At 38.7% G+C, this 19329-nt stretch overlaps 1 protein-coding gene and 1 non-coding gene across 4 annotated transcripts in view; one reads left to right on the forward strand and one right to left on the reverse strand.

Annotated features, from left to right (window-relative positions):
• Positions 1–7946: 7946 nt before the first annotated feature.
• The window catches only part of FRS2 (fibroblast growth factor receptor substrate 2), a 110656-nt gene continuing 99273 nt past the window's right edge, over positions 7947–19329 (reverse strand). For all 3 annotated transcript variants that reach the window (XM_069584673.1, XM_069584675.1, XM_069584674.1), the window contains 5 exons: positions 18519–18610; positions 16740–16926; positions 15338–15496; positions 14826–14989; positions 7947–13704 (listed from right to left, as the gene is read on the reverse strand). In XM_069584673.1, the coding sequence (XP_069440774.1) occupies positions 12754–13704; positions 14826–14989; positions 15338–15496; positions 16740–16926; positions 18519–18584 (1527 nt within the window). In that variant the 5' untranslated portion in view covers positions 18585–18610 and the 3' untranslated portion in view covers positions 7947–12753. The remainder of the gene's footprint in view (positions 13705–14825; positions 14990–15337; positions 15497–16739; positions 16927–18518; positions 18611–19329) is intronic.
• Positions 18077–18204, forward strand: LOC138438475 (small nucleolar RNA SNORA25). Its single transcript, XR_011256402.1, has one exon. It is a non-coding gene; the product is annotated as a small nucleolar RNA SNORA25 (small nucleolar RNA).

The raw sequence follows: 19329 nt of genomic DNA on the forward strand, positions 1-19329 counted from the left end.
CAGAGAGTCGGACACGACTGAAGCAGCAGCAGCAGCAAACAGAGTAAACCTGGGCTGGTAAATTTTGGCAATGCCAGCCAGGAACCTTGTTTGTTGTGGCCAGCTGGCTCCAGTTTGGGAATTTTTAGGTTAGGCCCTAGCAGCTTCCTGAACCACTCTTCCTGAGGATTTTGCCTTCAAAATTCCCTGAAGTATTCCCAGCTGCCCCTGCGCTTGGCAGTTGGAGGAAAGAATCCACATTTGGGAAAGGGCTTCTCAGGTGGCACTAGTGGTAAAGAACCCACCCGCTAATGACCGTAGACCTAAGATTCACAGGTTCGATCCCTGGGTCGAGAAGCTATCCTGGAAAAGGAAATGGCATCCCACTCCAGTATTCTTGCCTGGAAAATCCCATGGACAGAGAAGCCTGGCAGACTACAGTCCATGGGGTCGCAGAGTCGGACAGGACTGAGCAACTGAGCACACACAAGCTCCATATAGTAAGTTGTAAGTTGCTCTCCTGTATAAAACTGGGGATATTCCCTACTTTCAATTTGGGCTTTTCCCTTAAGGGAAAAGCCATTTTCTTTTGCATGTGATTGAGGTGCCCTGTTGCAGAGGGGGATTGTTGTTGGACTCATAGATTTGTGAACCAGTTTGTTTGCATTCATTCATGATGGAATCCGTTTGTACTCTTGGTATTGAAATTTGCTTGTGCTTTTTTGCTTTGTTGTTCTTGAACTTATAAACATGGGAAATACTCTGTCCCTCAGGAAATCCATTTGGGGCATATCTTAAATAAATGTATGAAATATAGCTGTGGGTCTGTAACTAAGAAAGAGATGATATTCTATTGTAGTAGTGTGTGGTCCCATTATATGTTAGGATCAGGTGAGCGATGGCCCTTGAATGGCTCACTTAATTATTATAAGATCTTGCAATTAGAGTTCTTTTGTGAAAGAGCAGGTAAAAATGAAGAGATTCCATATGTAGAAGCATTTATGCTTTTGAATCAGGAGGACAAGGCGTCAGATGGCTGCTGCTTTATTGTACAGCAGTCTAAAAGGAAAACCAAGTGAAAACCTATTCTATAAGAGAGAAAATGAGAGTGAGAATATGTTATTTCAAAACTTAAAACCCCCTCCAGCTAACCCATCTCTCCCACTGGCCAAGCAGGCTATACCAACACAGCCCATGTCACCAGCATACTCACCTGCTCCTGTTTCCCCTGCTTGTGGGGATCAATTAGAAGTTTCTACCTTAAGCCCTCGGACACAGGGCCGACCGTGGTTTGGTCTAAGACCTTGCAGGGAGTCACTTTTGGAGCAGGGCAGTTTCCCTTGTGCTGACATCCTGTATGAGGCCTTAATGCAAATGACCAACCAGTTGGGTTTCTATGGATGCACAATCCAGTCTCAACTTCAGATTTAATTGGAAAAACCATAACCCTACTTACCGAAAGACTGCCCCTCCACCATGTGACTGAACTTTTCCCTTCTGTCTTTGCCACTCACCATCCCTCTTGGGCATATATTTACATTCCTGAATAAGATGCTTTCTGGGGATGAGAGGAGGATGGATGATCATTGACACTAGGGAGGAAGCACACCAGCATCATCTAGCAGATTCCTGGATGTAACTGCAGAAGCAAATCTGGCAGCTCCTATTGCTGAGCCTGACTAGGATCCTAATAATGGAGATATGCCACCACACCTGGAGCATTGTAGGAAGTGTACCTTAGCGGGTCTTTGAAAGGGAATACCTAGGCAAAGGAGCTTAAACAAAATTCAGGAAAACCAAAACTCCAGTGAGGATCCATTCATGTTTTTTAGAAAGAATTTATCAAGCTTATAGACAGTCACTGAGGCAGAACCTGAGGGCCCCAGAAATAAGAGAATGGTAGATATGACATTTGTTGGGCAAAGCGCCCCAGATATAAGAAGAAAACTACTGAAGTTAGATGGTACATTTGGAATGAACCCTTCTTAATTGGTAAATGTTGCTTTTAATGTGTTCAACAGGGCACAACAGCAGAAGCAAGAGAATGCAGGATGGAACGCTACTTTTTTGACAGCAGCATTGGATTCCTGAAGGCCAGTAACCCAAAGAGAGGTGAGCCACCATCAGGGAAGAAACAGTGCACTTACTGTAAGGAGGAAGGACACTGGGGAGAAGACTGCACCAGGCTAATAAGCAGGAAAACAATAAAAGAAGTTGTGGGCTGATGGCACCCCAGGGAAGACCAAAACACACATGGCCAATTCAAGTCCACGGCCAGTACAAGTCCTGGCAAAAAGGGGCTCTGGGATACCTAATCTAAAACAATACTCTCTGAGACAAGTGGCCCAAAAGGGAATTCAGCCAGTTCTCAAAAAGTTTTTGAAAACAGGACTGATTAAACCTTCCAGGTTCCTGGATAACATACCTATCCTCCTGGTCAAAAAGCCAAATTGAATAAAGTATTGCTTTGTCCAAGACTTGAGGGCTGTTAATGAAATAGTCCAAGATTTGCACCCTGTAGTACCTAACCTATACACCCTGCTTACAATTCCAGGAGAATACAGCTGGTTCTGTTTTGGACTTGTAAGATGCTTTTTTGTTTTGCAATCCTATTGCAGGAGAATCACAGCAGCTGTTTGCTTTTGACCTAGAACTCAGGGCAGGACCCCAAAACACAGGTAGTCCAACAGTATTGTTGGACAGTCCTGCCTTACGGATTTAAGATTTCTTCTGCCTTGTTTGGAAAAATGCTAGCTAGGGACCTTAGAAACTTCATGTTGGATGAAGGACTCGTACACCAATATGTGGATGATTTGCTCATAGCAAGCCCTACATATAATAAGTTGTCTACAAAATACCGTAAGAACCCTGAATTATCTGGAATTGTGGATATGTTTTCCCAGGAAAAGGCCCAAATATGTAAGCAACAATTTACATACCTAGGCTTTGTCCTTTCCCAAGGACAGTGAAGTCTTTTGCCTGATAGAAAACAGGCAATTGCAGGGCAAGACTCACAGACAGCTGAGAAGATTTCTGGGAATGGCAGGAGTCTGTCAGATTTGGATACCTAACTATGGACTCGTAGTAAAACCCTTCTATGAGGCTTTAAAGGGACAGGATTTTGAGCCCCTACTTGGATTACACGGTGCTAAAAAGCCTTTGAAACAATGAAAACAAAGCATGTCTCAGCCCTGGGTTTGGGACTACCAGAGTTAAAGAAACCTTTCAAATTGTATGTCCATGAGAGACAAAGCAGAAGTCTCAGGGTGTTCATTCAAACTCTGGGGAATATCCCTCCATCCATTGCCATGATAGCATCACTTCTCCCACAGATTGATTTGTCAAAATACCAACCAATGTATTCAGAAAAGGACAAGGAGAGGGCCAAAGAGCAGGGGTTCACTCTTGATCATACCTCATCTGGCTGGAAATGTCATGCACAAAGAATTATTTTAACTCCTGAGGCCCTCTTGGATACTGTGCTGCAGCACATTCATAATAATAAGCATTATGGGAGAGATGCCTCCTTACAATGGATTCAAAAATCAAAAATACATAATGAGGCATAACCTACAAAGGACCATCCAGTAATCACTCAAAATTGCATGATTTGTGCTAAAAAATAACCCAAAGACTGCTGTCAGACCTCCCCAGATGGGAACCCAACACAGAGGAACCTGCCCCACTGAGATCTGGCAAACTCAACTCAAATGCCTCAAACTGTAGGAAATACCTGCTAGTATCTGTGGATACTTTTTCAGGACGGGCTCTTTCAGAACGGCTCCCAGAAGCAGGCTTAAATTAAGCCCCTTTGAAATACTGTATAGTAGGCCATTTCAGGTGTCTGCCCAGGCATGAGAATCTATAAATGCTTCGCAAGATCTAGCAGTTGCCAATTATGTTAAAACTCTGGGCACTGTACTACTACTGTTTATGAGTTTGCTTCCAGCAGGTCTGCCTATCCAGCTGCAATAGCCTTACATCCTTTCCAGGCTGGAGACCGAGTCCTCCTTAAAACCTGGAGAATACAGGGGCCTGAATACTAGCTGATGGTGAAGTGGACAGGACCACAAGTGATCTTACCTACCAGGCGCTCATCTGTCAAGTTAGCTGCAGTAAAGCTGTGAACTCATCACACTCAGGTTAAAGCAGCCCCACTGTCATTAGAAAATGACCCAACTCCTAAGAGACCTTGAGAGCAGTGGGTTTGTGAACACTTAAAAGTTGCTCTTCAAAAAGGGTAAGTACTGAGATTAAAATTTCATTGTAGAAGGAATCTCATCAGATTCTAATAATTGTAGTTTCAGAAAAACAACTGTATCGCTTACTGAAAATTTTAAGAAATATTCCCAACCTGAAACTCATCAATTCCATTTCACAATCACCCCATCTCCCCCATTTGGTAGGAAGCAGCAAGAAAGATCATTGCCCCCTTTGCCCCACAAGATTATGGAATGGGCATTGGCAGTGGGGAATTGTAATGGGGCAGGGCAGGTGCTGGGCTGTTAGAGCAACTGGTAGTGGTAGTCTTGCTCTGCCACTGGCATTGTGGCACACACCATCCCCTCCCCTTCCTCTGTATCAAAAAAGCCTGAATTTGGACTCAGGGAAGATGGTTTTTTGAGACACACGTCTGTCTCCTTCTTGGTTTGCTAGCTTTCCGATTAAAAGTCATTATTCCTTGCCCCAACAGCCTCATTACCAGATTCACTGGCCTGTAAGCAGAGCAAGCTTAGGCTCTGTAACTAATAATGGAAAATGTAATTCACCATCAGCATTGACTCCTCTCCCCAGAAGCAACCACTTTCAACCTTTTAAGCTTTTAAAAAAATTTACCATCATCTTTCTAAATAATATTTTATTGCTATTTTAAACATTATTGAGTAAGATGACCTCATTTCATTAAATTATAAAATGCTGTTTTTTTAATTAATTAGTTTTGGCCACACTGGGTCTTCATTGTTGTGTGCAAGGAGTTGCATGTGCAGGCTTCTCATTGCCATGGCTCCTCTTGTTGCAGAGCATGGACTATAGAACTCATTGGCTCAGTAGTAGTTGCTCCCCAGCATGTGAAATGTTCCTGGACTAGGAATCGAACTCATGTCCCCAGCACTGGCAGGCAGATTAACCACTGGATCACCATGGAAGTCCAAATGCTGTTTTTATTTGGATGGTCCGGGACGAGGTCTTGTGAGCTCTGATGGAGACATTTATTTTGTCCTGCTTGCTCACTTTCAGGAGGTTTTGCCTTTCACTCATTCCCCCCTCCACACAACACACAGCTGTAGAGATGACTAATATCCTTTTACATAATGGCTTGGTAGAGAGCAAAATAAATCCCAAATATTCCCATTTATTAAGAATAATTTTATACTCTCTCTAAGCTGACCCCCTAGGACATTTAAAACACAATTTTTGTGCTTAAAAATAATGTTTAGCTTTGCATCTGATACCTTTTTCTCCCTTTGGCTGATCTCTTAACAAGTTCTTGTATTTTGGTAATTGTTAACATTGATAGCTGCTTTCAATTTTTAATCTTTTGTACCTTTGAGATGCATGCTAAGAGGGTTAGTTTACCCCAGGGATTGAGAAACCATTGGGAGCCAGATCCAACCTGCCACCTGATTTTATATGACCAGAGAGTTAAGAGTGGTTTTTACCTTTTTAAATGATTAGAAACATAAAAACTGTTGTGATGCATTAAAATTATATGAAATTTATATTTTGATGTCCATAAAGCTTGGTTGTGACACAAGCAAATTCATTTTTATACTGAACAACACAGTTATACAATGGAAAGAGCAGTCATGACAAATGTGTAGCCCATAAAGCCTAAAACATTTACTATCTACTGTTTTACAGAAAAATGGCTGCTGACCCCAGTTTACACTCTTTCCAAGGTCCATCATGAAAAGGGATGTTCAGATTGGACAAATTATTTTAAATCGACCAAGAGTTTTGTGTTCTTTGTGGAAAAGTTTGCTTTTCTTTCAGGAAATGCACCTCAACCAGAATATTTCAAATCACACACTGGAATGAGAAGAATTACAATACAAGAAGGTAAGATACCTGCATAATATTGAAAACAGCTGTTTTTATTATGGGCAAAATCACGTATGTGGAAATACAGATTGTTATGCCCTCTGGCAGGCAAGCCTCAGACTATGGGTGATGGAGAACCCAGGGCTCCTTCCCTGCTGGTCTCTGGAGGGGGTGCTGGGGAGGAAAAACTTAGTCAGGGGCTTTTGGATGGGGACTAGGAGGCAGGCTTTGCCACCTGTGGAGTGGAGGCCAGAGACAGCCAGAAGCAGCCCCCTAACATGGGGACTCCCAGCAATTTGTCCTTTCTCCATTGCATGTGTTTTTTTACTTTTCCTCCTTTACTGTGTTATTTGGTGTCACCCTTGTACCTCCAGGGGCTGAACACTCAAGTTTCAGGAACCAGGATGCATAGGTTTGGGTTTCAACCCTTCCATATATTAGTTTTGTAATTTAGGGTGAGTTCCATATGCCTGCCTACTCTGATCTATAGCAATGTGAGAATAACATGATTTGTTGCTTTAAGCCACTCAGTTTTAAGGTGGCTTGTTGCAGAGCAGCAGATAACCTCAAAACTCCTTTAAAAATACCTTTGAAAAAGCATTTATCCAGTTTTACCTCCATTTTAGTCTCCCTCCATTATTAAAATGTCATGTCCTCTACTGTATCCTCCATGTTGATGTCAGGGTCCTTTTTATAAAATGTTGTTTCTCCAGTGTTTAAAATCCTTCAAATTCTCTCACCTGACTTAGAATAAAACAAAAACTCTTGCATTCTAAATCTATGGGATGTCTCTAATTTCTCCCTTCTCTATGCCCACAAACCTGCCTTTGCACTCTATGCTCCAAGCAAATGGAATCTTTGCCATCACTGAACACTGTGATCTTTCTATACTTCCGTGGCTTTGCACTGGGTATTTCTTCTCCCTAAGATATCCTTGGAGAAGGAAATGACAACCCACTTGAGTATCCTTGCCTGGAGAATCCCATGAACAGAAGAGCCTGGTGGGCTGTGCAGTCCATGGGGTCGCAGAGTCGGACACAACTGAGTGACTAAAACACACACAAGATATCCTCTCCACCCTGCCCTAATCTGTAAAAACTCTCATCAAACACCTCAGGGATTACCTTCTTCAAAATTTTCTTAACAACTTTCATTCTCAGGCTGAGTTAGGTGCCTTTCCTTTGTACATGCCTTTATCACAAATTAAGAATTGGAATAATTTTTTTTTCAATTCTCCTAAGGTATATAGCTAGTATTATTGTAGAGGTATCAGAGATTGTAGTCCTTTATATATAATTTATATCTTAGGGTTTATTTCTCTGGGGAGAGGAAGGGCACTGCCCCCAGTTAGAAGGGCTGTTCTAAACTATAGATTCTTTTGAGAACAAGAATTAACTATCTTCATTACTAAGAGAGGGCCTAGTTTGTGCTTATTCATTAAACAAGAACATGTGAACAGTTATTATCTTCAGAGGAACTCAAAGGAAAAATACAGAAATAATCCAAAAAAGTTTTTAATCTCTGAGAATACCCAAGATACCTAAGTAAGATGTGGTCTCTGTTACATCTTAAACCGATCTGTGTGCTCCATAGTGTCTGGTACATAGCAAGCACCTGACCATTTGTGGACCTGCCTATTCCCTTTACTATTGAAATGATCTACATCTTGAGTTGTACCCAAACAGGCTTTGCAGTGCCACTAGGTGACAACAGGTTTGGAATCCCGGCCTAAGAACTACTAGTTTGAATGACCAAGAAGATAAAAGTTCTTGAGAGTCTGGCAAATACTCAAAATTTCATTTCACTTTGAAACATAATCCTTGACCCACTTCACTTTGAAAATGGAGGTGGTGATATGAGACTAAGAAATAAAACCTCTTATCATAAAGTCTCAAGAAACGTGTGAAGTATAAATACAGTGAAACTTTAAACAGGTATCCAACCAAACTTTTATTGGGGTTTTATTGCAGTCTACTTTCGGCAATAGGTGAAAGTAACCATAAGAACTCTGATCAGATTTTATTAAACAAAGCAGTTTTTCATGAATGCTTAATGTTAGTTGTATAGTCAAGCTCAGCTTCCAGTATCAACTTGAGTACCTCGTCATGGGAATTTATGCCAGAATGACAACAGTAAGGCATTGCAAGATCCTAAATCATCTAAGGTGAAACCATATTTTACATATAATTTTTAGGATAGTATACTAATACTCTACAATAAATAAGGATTTAAAAAATGTGTTGCTTAGCCCTTGTTGAACTAAATTCAGTTATTAGCTCATTCTTTAAGTACTCCAGTTAATAAAGGTTTGATTGTACTTCCAGAACTCTGACTTTCCCAAAGGTAAAAAATTAGTTAAGGACAAAAATTAAGCTTAAAAGCAACATTCACACTTGTCTTTAAAAGCATGTTCACATCATATACGAGATAATTTCCTCATGCCTGGAAACATGGTTTATGTGGCAGAAAGTCATATGCAAAGCGTAACTAGAGGGCAGTCCTCCCATCTCCATATCCTCCAAAAAGCCACGCTTGGCCTCAGTGTAAAAGTTATATTTTATTGCCATGCTACAAAATGTATGAAGTTGGCACTGACAGGGAGAAATAGAGAACAAGGGTGGGGAGGGCAAAAGATGTTGTTACATATACAACAAGGTTTAATCAACAGTGGTAAATTTTGCCAATATTAAAAATGCAAACCAAAATTTAAAATGCTGATATGAAACAGCATTAAAATACCATTTATGCATAGTACAGTATCACTTATGTCTTATTAGAGAAATATGGAATGTTTAGAAATGAAATTAACCGTAAGGGGTAAAATTCATATTTCATGTACAATTTGGCAATGGTAGTCCCACTGTTAGACAATTTTTTTTATAAAATACAAAATCAAAAATCTAATAAGCTACCTTTATACAAAGTTGCTATATTTATGCCTTTACGTAGGAAAAAAACATTTATAATGCAAATTAGGACATACAATAATCTTACAATACTATACAATGTAATGAAAATAAAAACATAACACAAAATTTGTCCTTTATAAAATGTATATTTTGCATTTACTAATGCAAATGTGGCACACTGGTGACTACTGTACTATTAATACCAGTCCGTTTCCATGCTATTATTATCCAATTGTCATAGAATTGCAATTGTAATGATGCTACAAAAGAATTTTTATACCAAAAACACGAGGAAGTAGGGATGGGGAAGAGGGATGTAAAGAAAAGCAAAGACAGGGTGCTGATTTGGGCAGAGTATATTATGGTATGTCATAAAATATTTGTTAGTTTTTCAAGCCAAAAACATTTTCTATACATTCTGTGATTTCGTACCAATGCCTTTATTCAAATTTGGCAAACATCAGGGAAAAGGTAATTTAGTACCATATACCTCACATATCAGAGATAAGAAAAAGATGCCAATACATTAGTTACTTCTGAATGTTGTCTCTGATGGTATGTCTGTTTCAAGGAGATATACATATATATATGTATATGTGAATATACATATATATTTATACACACACACACTACACATTGCACAAACACTTGGACATTATGGGTTAGGAACAGCACAAGGGGAAATGGGATGTATTTTTTAGCCTGCTAAAACCTTTACCTTGAGGCAAAAATATGGTGGCACATTATTGGGAAATTATGAAAACATAAGGCCCCTGTCCCATTTTTAATAGAACATTATTGAGGTACATTTTTATATGTTGTGCCACAGATATTTTGGGAGGGGGTGTGATAAACACTAGCTTGACTTAGGGGTGTGATAAACACTAGCTTGACTTATTGAACTGTGGGGTCAACATTAATATCTATAAAAACAAAGATTGCTTGGCAAATTTTCTTTAGTCCCAAATGTGATCTATTCTGGATATACTGAGAAGTGAAAAGCTTTTTGCTGAGTCTTCAAAAGTAAAGTGCATGTCTCATCACTCCACAGCAGCAGTAAATAAAAGGAACTATTTGCCAATCTTCCTGGAGGGAGGGAAGGCACCATATTTTCATTTTTAAAGGAAGATAAACCTGGGAAATAAAATACACTGAGAGAAAAATACATGTAATACCCATATCAGTTTCCAACCCTGGTCTGGGATAAAAGCTGCTATGATCCATACAGATAAAAGAGGATTCCATTAGGGAGAAAACAAATGATCAATGATTATATTTCCAAAGCCAGAAAGTGGGATCACATGATCTATCAACAGAACAGAGTATCTAAAACTAGGTCTGTCTCAGAAAGTCTGAAACATATGGCCACAATTCTATCCCAATAAAATATCTCATTCTAAAATGTACCGAGTAATTGGTACATTCTTCCAGGACAGAGCTTAATGCCCATTACTAGACTACAGCAAAGGACAAGTAGTGTTCTACATTACTTTTTATTAAATAGGGACACAGGGGATTTCCAGAGATATCTAGAAATTAATACCAGTTGTATACATCTTCCCTAATACTCATAGTACCTAAAAATCAAATTCTTAACAGACAAACTGGTCCCATTTTCAATTTTAAAGCACACAGTATTTAAAGCATAAACTGCAATGGTTATATTGTAGTTGCTTAAAAAAATATAAAAAGTAATCAGAATCTGGAAGGAAAAATGAAAAGGCTGAGAGAAAGAAAGAAAAAAAAAGTACCCAACCTCCAAAATAAGTAAATAGGTCAGCCCTTTCGTTTGGAGGTTAACGTTCTGTCTTGACTGCTTGTTTCCAAGAAAACCATATGCACTGGTTCCATCTTAATTCTTATTCCGCATTACAAAGATCATCACATAAATTTGGCACAATTAGCAATCTACTCAGAAGAAAGCATAAATGGAACAATACATGAAAATGGAAGCTGCACACCTATACCACTGTACTCTTTTTAGAGAACAGTGAACACTTTAATAAGCACCAAATTCACAGGAAAAAAAAAAATTCTGCTATGCACATAAACCAATGGCACTGAAAATGATAAAGACACCTTTAATAATTTATTTTCTTTATAATGGTCTCACCCTATTATTTTGCTAATCCACCCACTGTCCTATAATTAGGTCATTTATGGGACAGGTTGGATGCTATATGACTGAAACTTTTTCATGCTAAATTAACCTTAATTACATCTGATAAATCCAGATCATAATCTCAGAAACTTCCTCATGTTTAGAGGAAATAATGACATATTTTGCAAGATTATCCAACCTTCTTTCCACTCTACCTTCTCGTTTCTCTAGGATTTGGGAAACTGGAAAATTCTTGACTTTCCAAGAGCTAGACATATGGACTCTATAATCAGTTTATATAAACTTCATTTTCAATCCTAAATTACGACACAATCTCACTGCTGTAAGACTTCCACTGTACCTGCTATGCTGGCAATAATCTTAACACTCTATTAAAATCAAGGGATAATCCAAGATCAGCTATGAGTGAAAGGACAGTAGAGCTGAGGAGCAATACAGTGGGCAAAGTATAACTGCAGCCATGTGACTGAGGAAATCACTGCTAAAGTGCTGGGGGAGTGCCCACAGAGAAAACACAGTACCTTTAGGGAACTTTGCATGTTAAAAGTACTTCCTTTTTTTTTTTTTTCTCTCTCTTCTCAGCTGCTTAAGAGATCACCTATGGACACAAGTGAAATTTAAAATTGAGAGAATGCTTTTATCAACATGAAAAGTAAACAGCATATAAATAAATACTGGACAAGGACAACCCTGTTATAGAATAACAGTTAAGTTCCAAATGAACCTTCAAAACCACAAATGGACAAAAATGCAAACTAAAGAACAATGAACACATACCAATTTCAAAACTATATACAAACTCAAACATTTTAAATTGAAAAAGACACGAAGCAACAAAGTTAGACATCCCAAACACCGAAGGAAAAACTGAAGGTAAATGGTATCTAATGGCACAAATGCCTCAAGAGAACAATGTTACTGTAAATAATCTGTAGGAGAGAAACTTTCGAGATCATGGTTCAGATTTTTCTAATGTTTTTGGATAAAGTGACCTGAGACTGATTCTTGAGCCTGTTTATAATTCTGATTAAGATACTTGGACATGCCCTTCAAAGGACATCATGAGATGATGAAACAAAATCTCATCTCTTTCTTGCCTTTCAACACACCAACGGCACACCACTTTCTAGAAATGCTGAAGGCAAAGGAACTGACTGGTACATAGGAGGTGTGGTACTTCTATTTCCATTACATATGTTTTGGCTCAAGTCAAAAAGCCTACAATTAATAAAATAAAGGATTCCTCATGTTACATGCTGGAGGCCACATACCATGAATAGTGCATCTACAAATAGTACTTTCAAAGCTACAGTTATCTGTTAGCAATGCACGTTATCAAGAGGCTCCGTTTTAAATGCCAACCATGACTTACACATGAATGATATACATGAGTTCAGAATCTTGATAAAAGTCGACCAGCATGTCACTCACTTCAACTCTCATTTTAAATAGGCACTGTGAAAATGGGAATGCTGCTGTACAGTAATGAGTAGTATATAATGAAATTAGTGTTCTTTTATGAGTACCTGCTCTACATTAATTCCCTTTAAAGAAGCACATGAAATATTCAGAAAAAATTTTTTCTATCAGTCTACAAAAGGAGTTAGTGTTCAGAAATAAAAATGAAGCACTTGCGTCTTCATTTTTTAAAAAAAAAAAAAACTTCACAAAGGTGCAAATAACGTAAATGCTTTCCAGGGCTCACATGGGCAGATCAGTACTATTGTGTCTCGTTTTCCTAGATGTACCATCATCTCGCGGCAGTGCTTTCTGCAAATTGGACATAGCAGCAGTTCTCTCGATGTCTATCACAGCATACAGCTCTGTGCGCCTGGTAGGGGTCTGTGGAAGGGGAGTGGTAGGCGTTTTTGGAGTCTGAGGGTTGTCAGAGTCACTGCCACCTTCCAAGTCAACCTGTATGTAATTGAGCTGCCTGTGTTCTAAACTTGGGCGTCTGATATCAAAGTTAAAGACTGTCGGCGTACAGTCCCGACGCCTTGAATACTCTATTTTGTGAGCACTTGCCGGCACTGTTACATTCTCTGTATTTACATAGTTATGCATTGGATCTAGATTATTATGGTAGCCATTCAGAGATGGGGTCTTTGGTCCTAAGTTGTCATCTTCATCCCTACTTAGCTTGCGGGCTTCCCAAACAGGAGGCAAAGATGGTAGATTTTCGTAGTTTAACAATGCAGTTCTTCTCTGAGCTGAGTTGTTGATATTCTGGGTATCTGAGGTACTGGTGGACGGCAGACGACCTCTCCTGAAGCCCGAGGCACTGGGGAGAGATAGGCCATTTAGATTTTCATACACCAGTTTGTTAACAGAGGGCACATCTCTTCGCTCATCACTGTCATAGCCAGTGTCCCATTCTGTGTTATTTGCACCACTTCCACTGATTTGATCTCTTCCAAGTTGTTCCAGTTTCTCTTTTTCCATTAATTGCTTTTGAACTGGTGTTGGTCCTAAGACAAATTTGACTCCTTCGGGTTCAAGAAGAATCTGAGGGTCCCTGTCCTCAATATTACTTGACTCTTCTTTCGGTGTGTTGCTTTCAGCATTAGAAACTCTTGCCTCCAATGGGACATGCACACTTGTGCGGTTTTTCCGTTCTTCTTGCACACCTGTAGTGTTGACATAGGTATGTACCTAAAACAAAACAGGAAACTGAGTAGCTTGTTTAAAAGAAAAGAAACAAGAACAAAAAATCTGCCTGACTATGTCAATTAATTTTATTAACTTTCTAAGAATATTCTTCAAAGCTTTTGCACCTGTTTTTTACTAATAAAAAGGTTGGGAGGAGGTGGGAGAAATGTAGAAATATCTTCCTAGCTTGATAAAAGAATAACTACTTTAAAATAGATGTGATGGTGAAACATAAGCATTCTATAAAAAGTCAGGAACAAACAGGGATTATTACTTTGATGTTCTAGAAATTCTATCAGTGCATTAAAACCTGATTTAGAAATAGGAAATAACAAGTATTAAAAAGGAAGAGAGAAATTTATCATTATTTATAGATTATCTGACTATATAAAGAGATAAACCTTATTAGATTTAATAAGAGTTCTATAAGATACATAGATATAAAATAGGTTCCACCTAGTAGGAAATTATCACTACTTAGAAAAGCTCATGGTATTTGGGGGAGATAATACAGAAGTCTTTACATAAAATCTGAAAAACAAAAAATAAAATTCTAAAGGAGGGATATTTAGTTATAGTAAGAACTCATTTAACAAGTAAAAAATACAAAGAAATGTATTTTTAAACAGTGGAAATTTCTTTAATGATAAACAGTCATACTGTTGACAAAAGATAAGTACAGCTAATTAATACAGACAATGTTCAACCAGGTACACCATTCCTAAAATGAAAACAGACCAGTTGGGAATATTAAATTGCTCTGTTAAAAACACTGACAAAATCTGCCTTACTGCTAGTAGTGCACTATTTACAAAAACTGTAATATAAAAAGCTTTCCTTTGAAGTTATTTTAAGAGAACTGACCATTAGTTTTGTCTGTCTTCATCTATAGATGCACCTCTCCTGTGGACCCACAAACTTAACTGTAATGCTAAGTTTCCCTCAACACCTATACATATTTGGGTGTATGTCAGCAAATATATGCTTTGCCCTCTGAATCTTCACTACAAAGGTCATATACAAAAGTGACAACTAAAATTCAAATTGACTGAAACATTCAAGTGTTAGCACAATAATAATACTCTAACCCCATACAATACCACTGGACAGCGGGACATGCTTACTTGTTCCTCGGCCACCAGCAAAGGATGTGTAGATTCTTCACCTACTGAGGGTAGGCGGGCACTTCCCACGGAAGGATGTCTGCTGGAAGGATGGGATGAAGCATCTCCGAACGAAGGATATCGGGGATATCCATTGGGTAAGTTCTGAGCAGCAAACCCTGGAGCTGAGTTTGCGTTTATTGGTTTCAGAAAGGATGTAGGGGTAGGGCACAGAGAAAAAAATGAATGAGGATACAATCAGAACTAAGAGGTTTAAGGAGGTGTTTCTGGTAAGATACACAAGAAACTAGAGCAAAACAGAACCTCCCTCCACTTTTAACTTTCCACTCACATTTAAAATATTATTAAATACTTTGTGTTTTCATATTTAAAATGTTTATAATTATAGCTAACAGTTTTTCAAAACTCACAATCACTATATTTATGTTAGCCAATGGTAATTTCTAACATGGTATAGATTAAATATCCATAGTCTATAGCTTATAATAGAAGAGGGGGAAATGGACACTTACTTGTAGGTGTTCGAGGTGTCCTAGGGACTTCCAATTCTGTCTGATGGTTATTCCTTTCAACCACGGGTTCCTCCACTACATTTATACTATTATTCTGCATAATCTCTTGTAACATATTAAATAATTCTTCTGCACGAGCACACTTAAAGGCAAAGATTCCTACAAATATATACCAGGGGAAAAAAACACGGTCACGACATCTAAAAAAGACAAAGGAGCACCTGTCAAAGAACAAAATTATAAAGGAAGCATTCTGTGTACCAACAGCAAGAAAGGCCTTTCAAATAAATGTCTGATAAGTTAATTATATTCCCTGTTTCAAAACACAAGCCCAAAAGAAAGTTCACAGAATAATTTTCATTTGCCCATGGGTGATGGCTCAAAATAAGGAAGGCAAAAACAAGATCTGCACACTTGCTCTAGTCTGCTTTCTAACAGCAGGGGGAGTCTAACCTGTCATTACCATAGGAATCCACCATTTGATAGACGCTTGCTCTGTGGATTACAATTGTTACCTTGTTTAATTATTGGATTACCATTCCACTCTGATACAGAAGGAATTTGATGCAAGAGGTTCCCCAACTTGTCCAAGGACTTTTAAGAAGTAAGTGGCAAAAAGATAAAACTATGTTCTGCTTAACTCCAAAGTTTAAGTTCTTTCCCCCAAGTTGTAACAGTAAAAGTGAAAGTCACTCAGTCATGTCAGACTCTTTTGCAACCCCATGGACTAGCCTGTCAGGCTCCTCCGTCCATGGGATTTTTCAGGCAAGAATACTGGAATGGGCTGCCATGCCCTCCTCCAGGGGATATTCCCTACCCAGGGATCGAACTCAGGTCTCCCACATCACAGGCAGATTCTTTCCTGTCTGAGCCACCAGCGAAGCCCTGTAACAGTAAAAGTGAAGTGAAAGCGAAGTCGCTCAGTCGTGTCCAACTCTTTGTGACCCCATGGACTGTAGCCTACCACGTGAAAATCCATCCATGGGATTTTCCAAGCAGGAGTACTGAAGTGGGTTGCCATTTCCTTCTCCAGAGGATCTTCCCAACCCAGGGATAGAACCTGGGTCTCCCACATTGTAAGCAGACGCTTTACCGTCTAAGCCACCAGAGAAGTGTTGTAACAGTAAAGGCAGAAGCAATTTACTGGGACTAATTCATTTACTTATCAAATCTTAAAGTTAATATGAGCCAAAATTCTAGATATAGAAAACATGCTTAATAAATGCTTGATAAGTGAATACATAGTGTACCATATCTCCTTTTTAAATAATCCACTTGAGGATTTTTTTTCATTCAGCATAAAAGTAAAACAGTTTAATTTAAACATATATAAAATAATTGAGTTACAGAATGATATTCAAAGATGATGATGTTTGGAGAAAAAAATAAAGGCTCTACCTACCTTGTCCAGTTTGACACCTTCGACCACTTTCAAAAGAAAAGAGATTCGAATCATAACCATAGCGTCGGAGGCAGAGGTAGTGCCATTTTACCGAGTCACGTTTGCGAGTGTATAAAATCAGTTCTGTGTCTGTAAGTTCCATTATGCCAGAACCCAACTCATTTCCATCATCATCGACATTAATGACCTAAAAAAAAAGGTTTAATTAGTGCTAACTTAATGCTTTCTCTTGACAGTCATGCACATATTTCACTAATTTCAGGAAAATGTACTATTGCTGATTGGTTCAGTTATTGTTATTTCATTCAACAATCAATGTTTTTGTATGGCATGGATTACGTAGCAGGGCAATACCTGGTTCACATCCCCAAAGAACTCACATTCCCACTGAGGAGGTAAGATACACAAAGAAAAGTCAATATCACAGAACTCTAAATGCTTAACTAACCTAACAACTGAGTACAATAGACCCTGCAAAATGCAGGAACTGTAGCCAAGGGTTGTTAGAAAAGCCTTCACATATGAAGAAAAGGGACTTTAGCTGGGTTTTGGGTATAAATAAGTTTGCACGCATGCATGCTCTGTCACTAAGCTGTGTCTAACTCTTTGCAGCCCCATGGATAAATAGCCCACCAGGGTCCTCTGCCCATGGGATTTCCCAGGCAAGAAGGAAATAAAGAGGGTGATTTGGTGGGTCAGGACTTAGGGGGCACATCCTAAAGATACGGTGCTACAGCAGGGACAAGGTACATTTCAGAGAGATCAAGACAGGACTGGCACTGAGTTCTTGTCAGGGAAGGCCTTGCACTGCTGAGTTTCAGAAAATGGCCAGAGACTTTAAAGAACAGATAACACTTAGGGAGAATTTACTATACTCCTGGGTTGGGCAAAGTGCTTTACTTGTATTTTGTCATTTAATTCCAATCCTAAACTGCAGGTAATACTATTGTTTCCACTGCATACAAATGAACAAAGACTTGGTGACAGTGTAACTTGTCAAAGGTCACAAAGCTATGAAGCAAGAAGGTTGTGATTTACACCAAGATTTATGTGATCCAGAGGCTGATTTATAGCAGACTGAGGTGAGAATATGAGAGGCATTAATGGCTGTGGATGAGTAAGGAATGGAACACTTAGTGTCTAAGTAACAGAACACCACTGAAGTTTTAGAATAATGAAAGAGGAAGATAAATCTGATGTCAACTGCAGGATGGATCACAGAGGTGACTGGAGGTAGAGTTCAGTTACGAAATTATCCAGGCATTAAACAATGACTGGGAACTAGTGACAGGACTGAAGAGGCACCTATAAAATGGCATTTTAAAGACAATATTATCAGGTCATTTCAAAGAGGGCTGATGGGACCAAATCCAGGGGCTCTTATCTCTGTGACCAAAGATTGAGTTCTCCAGAGTGTGTAACAGTCACTCAATAGTGCTGTTGTTTTCCTGACGGAGATACAAGATTTAGCCACTCGTATCCATGACTGATGATATAGGAAGGTAATAAATGTAAATGTCTTCCAAGTTAGGGGGAAAAAAAGGAGAGTATTATCAGAATTGTGTGGTTCTAATTGGATATAGAAGACCAAAGGAAAAGAGGATTTCATACTGTCAGTAAAAAATGTTGTCCTTGTTGGTTAAAACAAGAAAAGGCAGACTGGACAAAAAGAAAGAGTCTGAAGATACCAGTGAGGAAATAAGAAGATGTGTTAAGTGAAGTAAAAGAAGACCATCCAGGTAGGCAGCAAGAGCTACAACTCATCCAGTTTTTACTGACCTTAAACTTGTTCCGATGGTTATCTGGGACAGTGTCTTTATCTGGACAGCTACAACAGCTACCCATGGCTTCTTCAGAAGACCATGTGAGCACTACATGAAAGATAATTTGCAAAAGATTATTAGATATATACAAATCACAAAACAGAAAAAGACTCTAGAAATCACCTAACATTAGTCCTGTATTATTTTAATGAGGAAAATTAAGCCGAGGAAGGTAAATGGCTAGAGCTAGACTTCACACAACTAGCTGGAGAATTTCACTCAGCATCAACAAGAATAATTTTGTTAGGCAGACTTCAGAGAAGCCTCAAATTTAGTTTGCAAAAGTCTGCCTATTTTAAAATTATCTAAGAGAAACCAATTTAAGGTTTCATACATAACACTATTATACTTAAGTCATTCATGGAATTAACCCTTTATGGCTTACTAGGATTTCATGTCTATCTTCATTAATAAATTTCCAGAAAGGTGACAGACTTCTGGCTTGGCAAGTATTCTGATTCATACTATACACTGTAATATTCTTTATGGATCCCTCCAGACAAAACTGGTTAATAAGACACAAAAACAAATCTGGAATAGTTCATTAAGAGAGAAAGACAACTGAAACAGTAACACAGAGAATACTGGCAAAACTCTAAATGTGTCTATCTAATCCTTTCCCACAGAGGATAAGAGATAAGTGGTTATAGTTCCATTAAGTGTTCAAGAACACTCCAACTGAACAAAGGAAACTTCACTTATAAACAAGGGAAAGAATCAGAATGGATGTGAACGTATTTGAAAAAAGGGGAAGGGAAGGAAGCATA

The sequence above is a fragment of the Ovis canadensis genome, chromosome 3 (genome assembly GCF_042477335.2).
Source record: "Ovis canadensis isolate MfBH-ARS-UI-01 breed Bighorn chromosome 3, ARS-UI_OviCan_v2, whole genome shotgun sequence".
NCBI classification, from domain to species: Eukaryota; Metazoa; Chordata; class Mammalia; order Artiodactyla; family Bovidae; genus Ovis; species Ovis canadensis.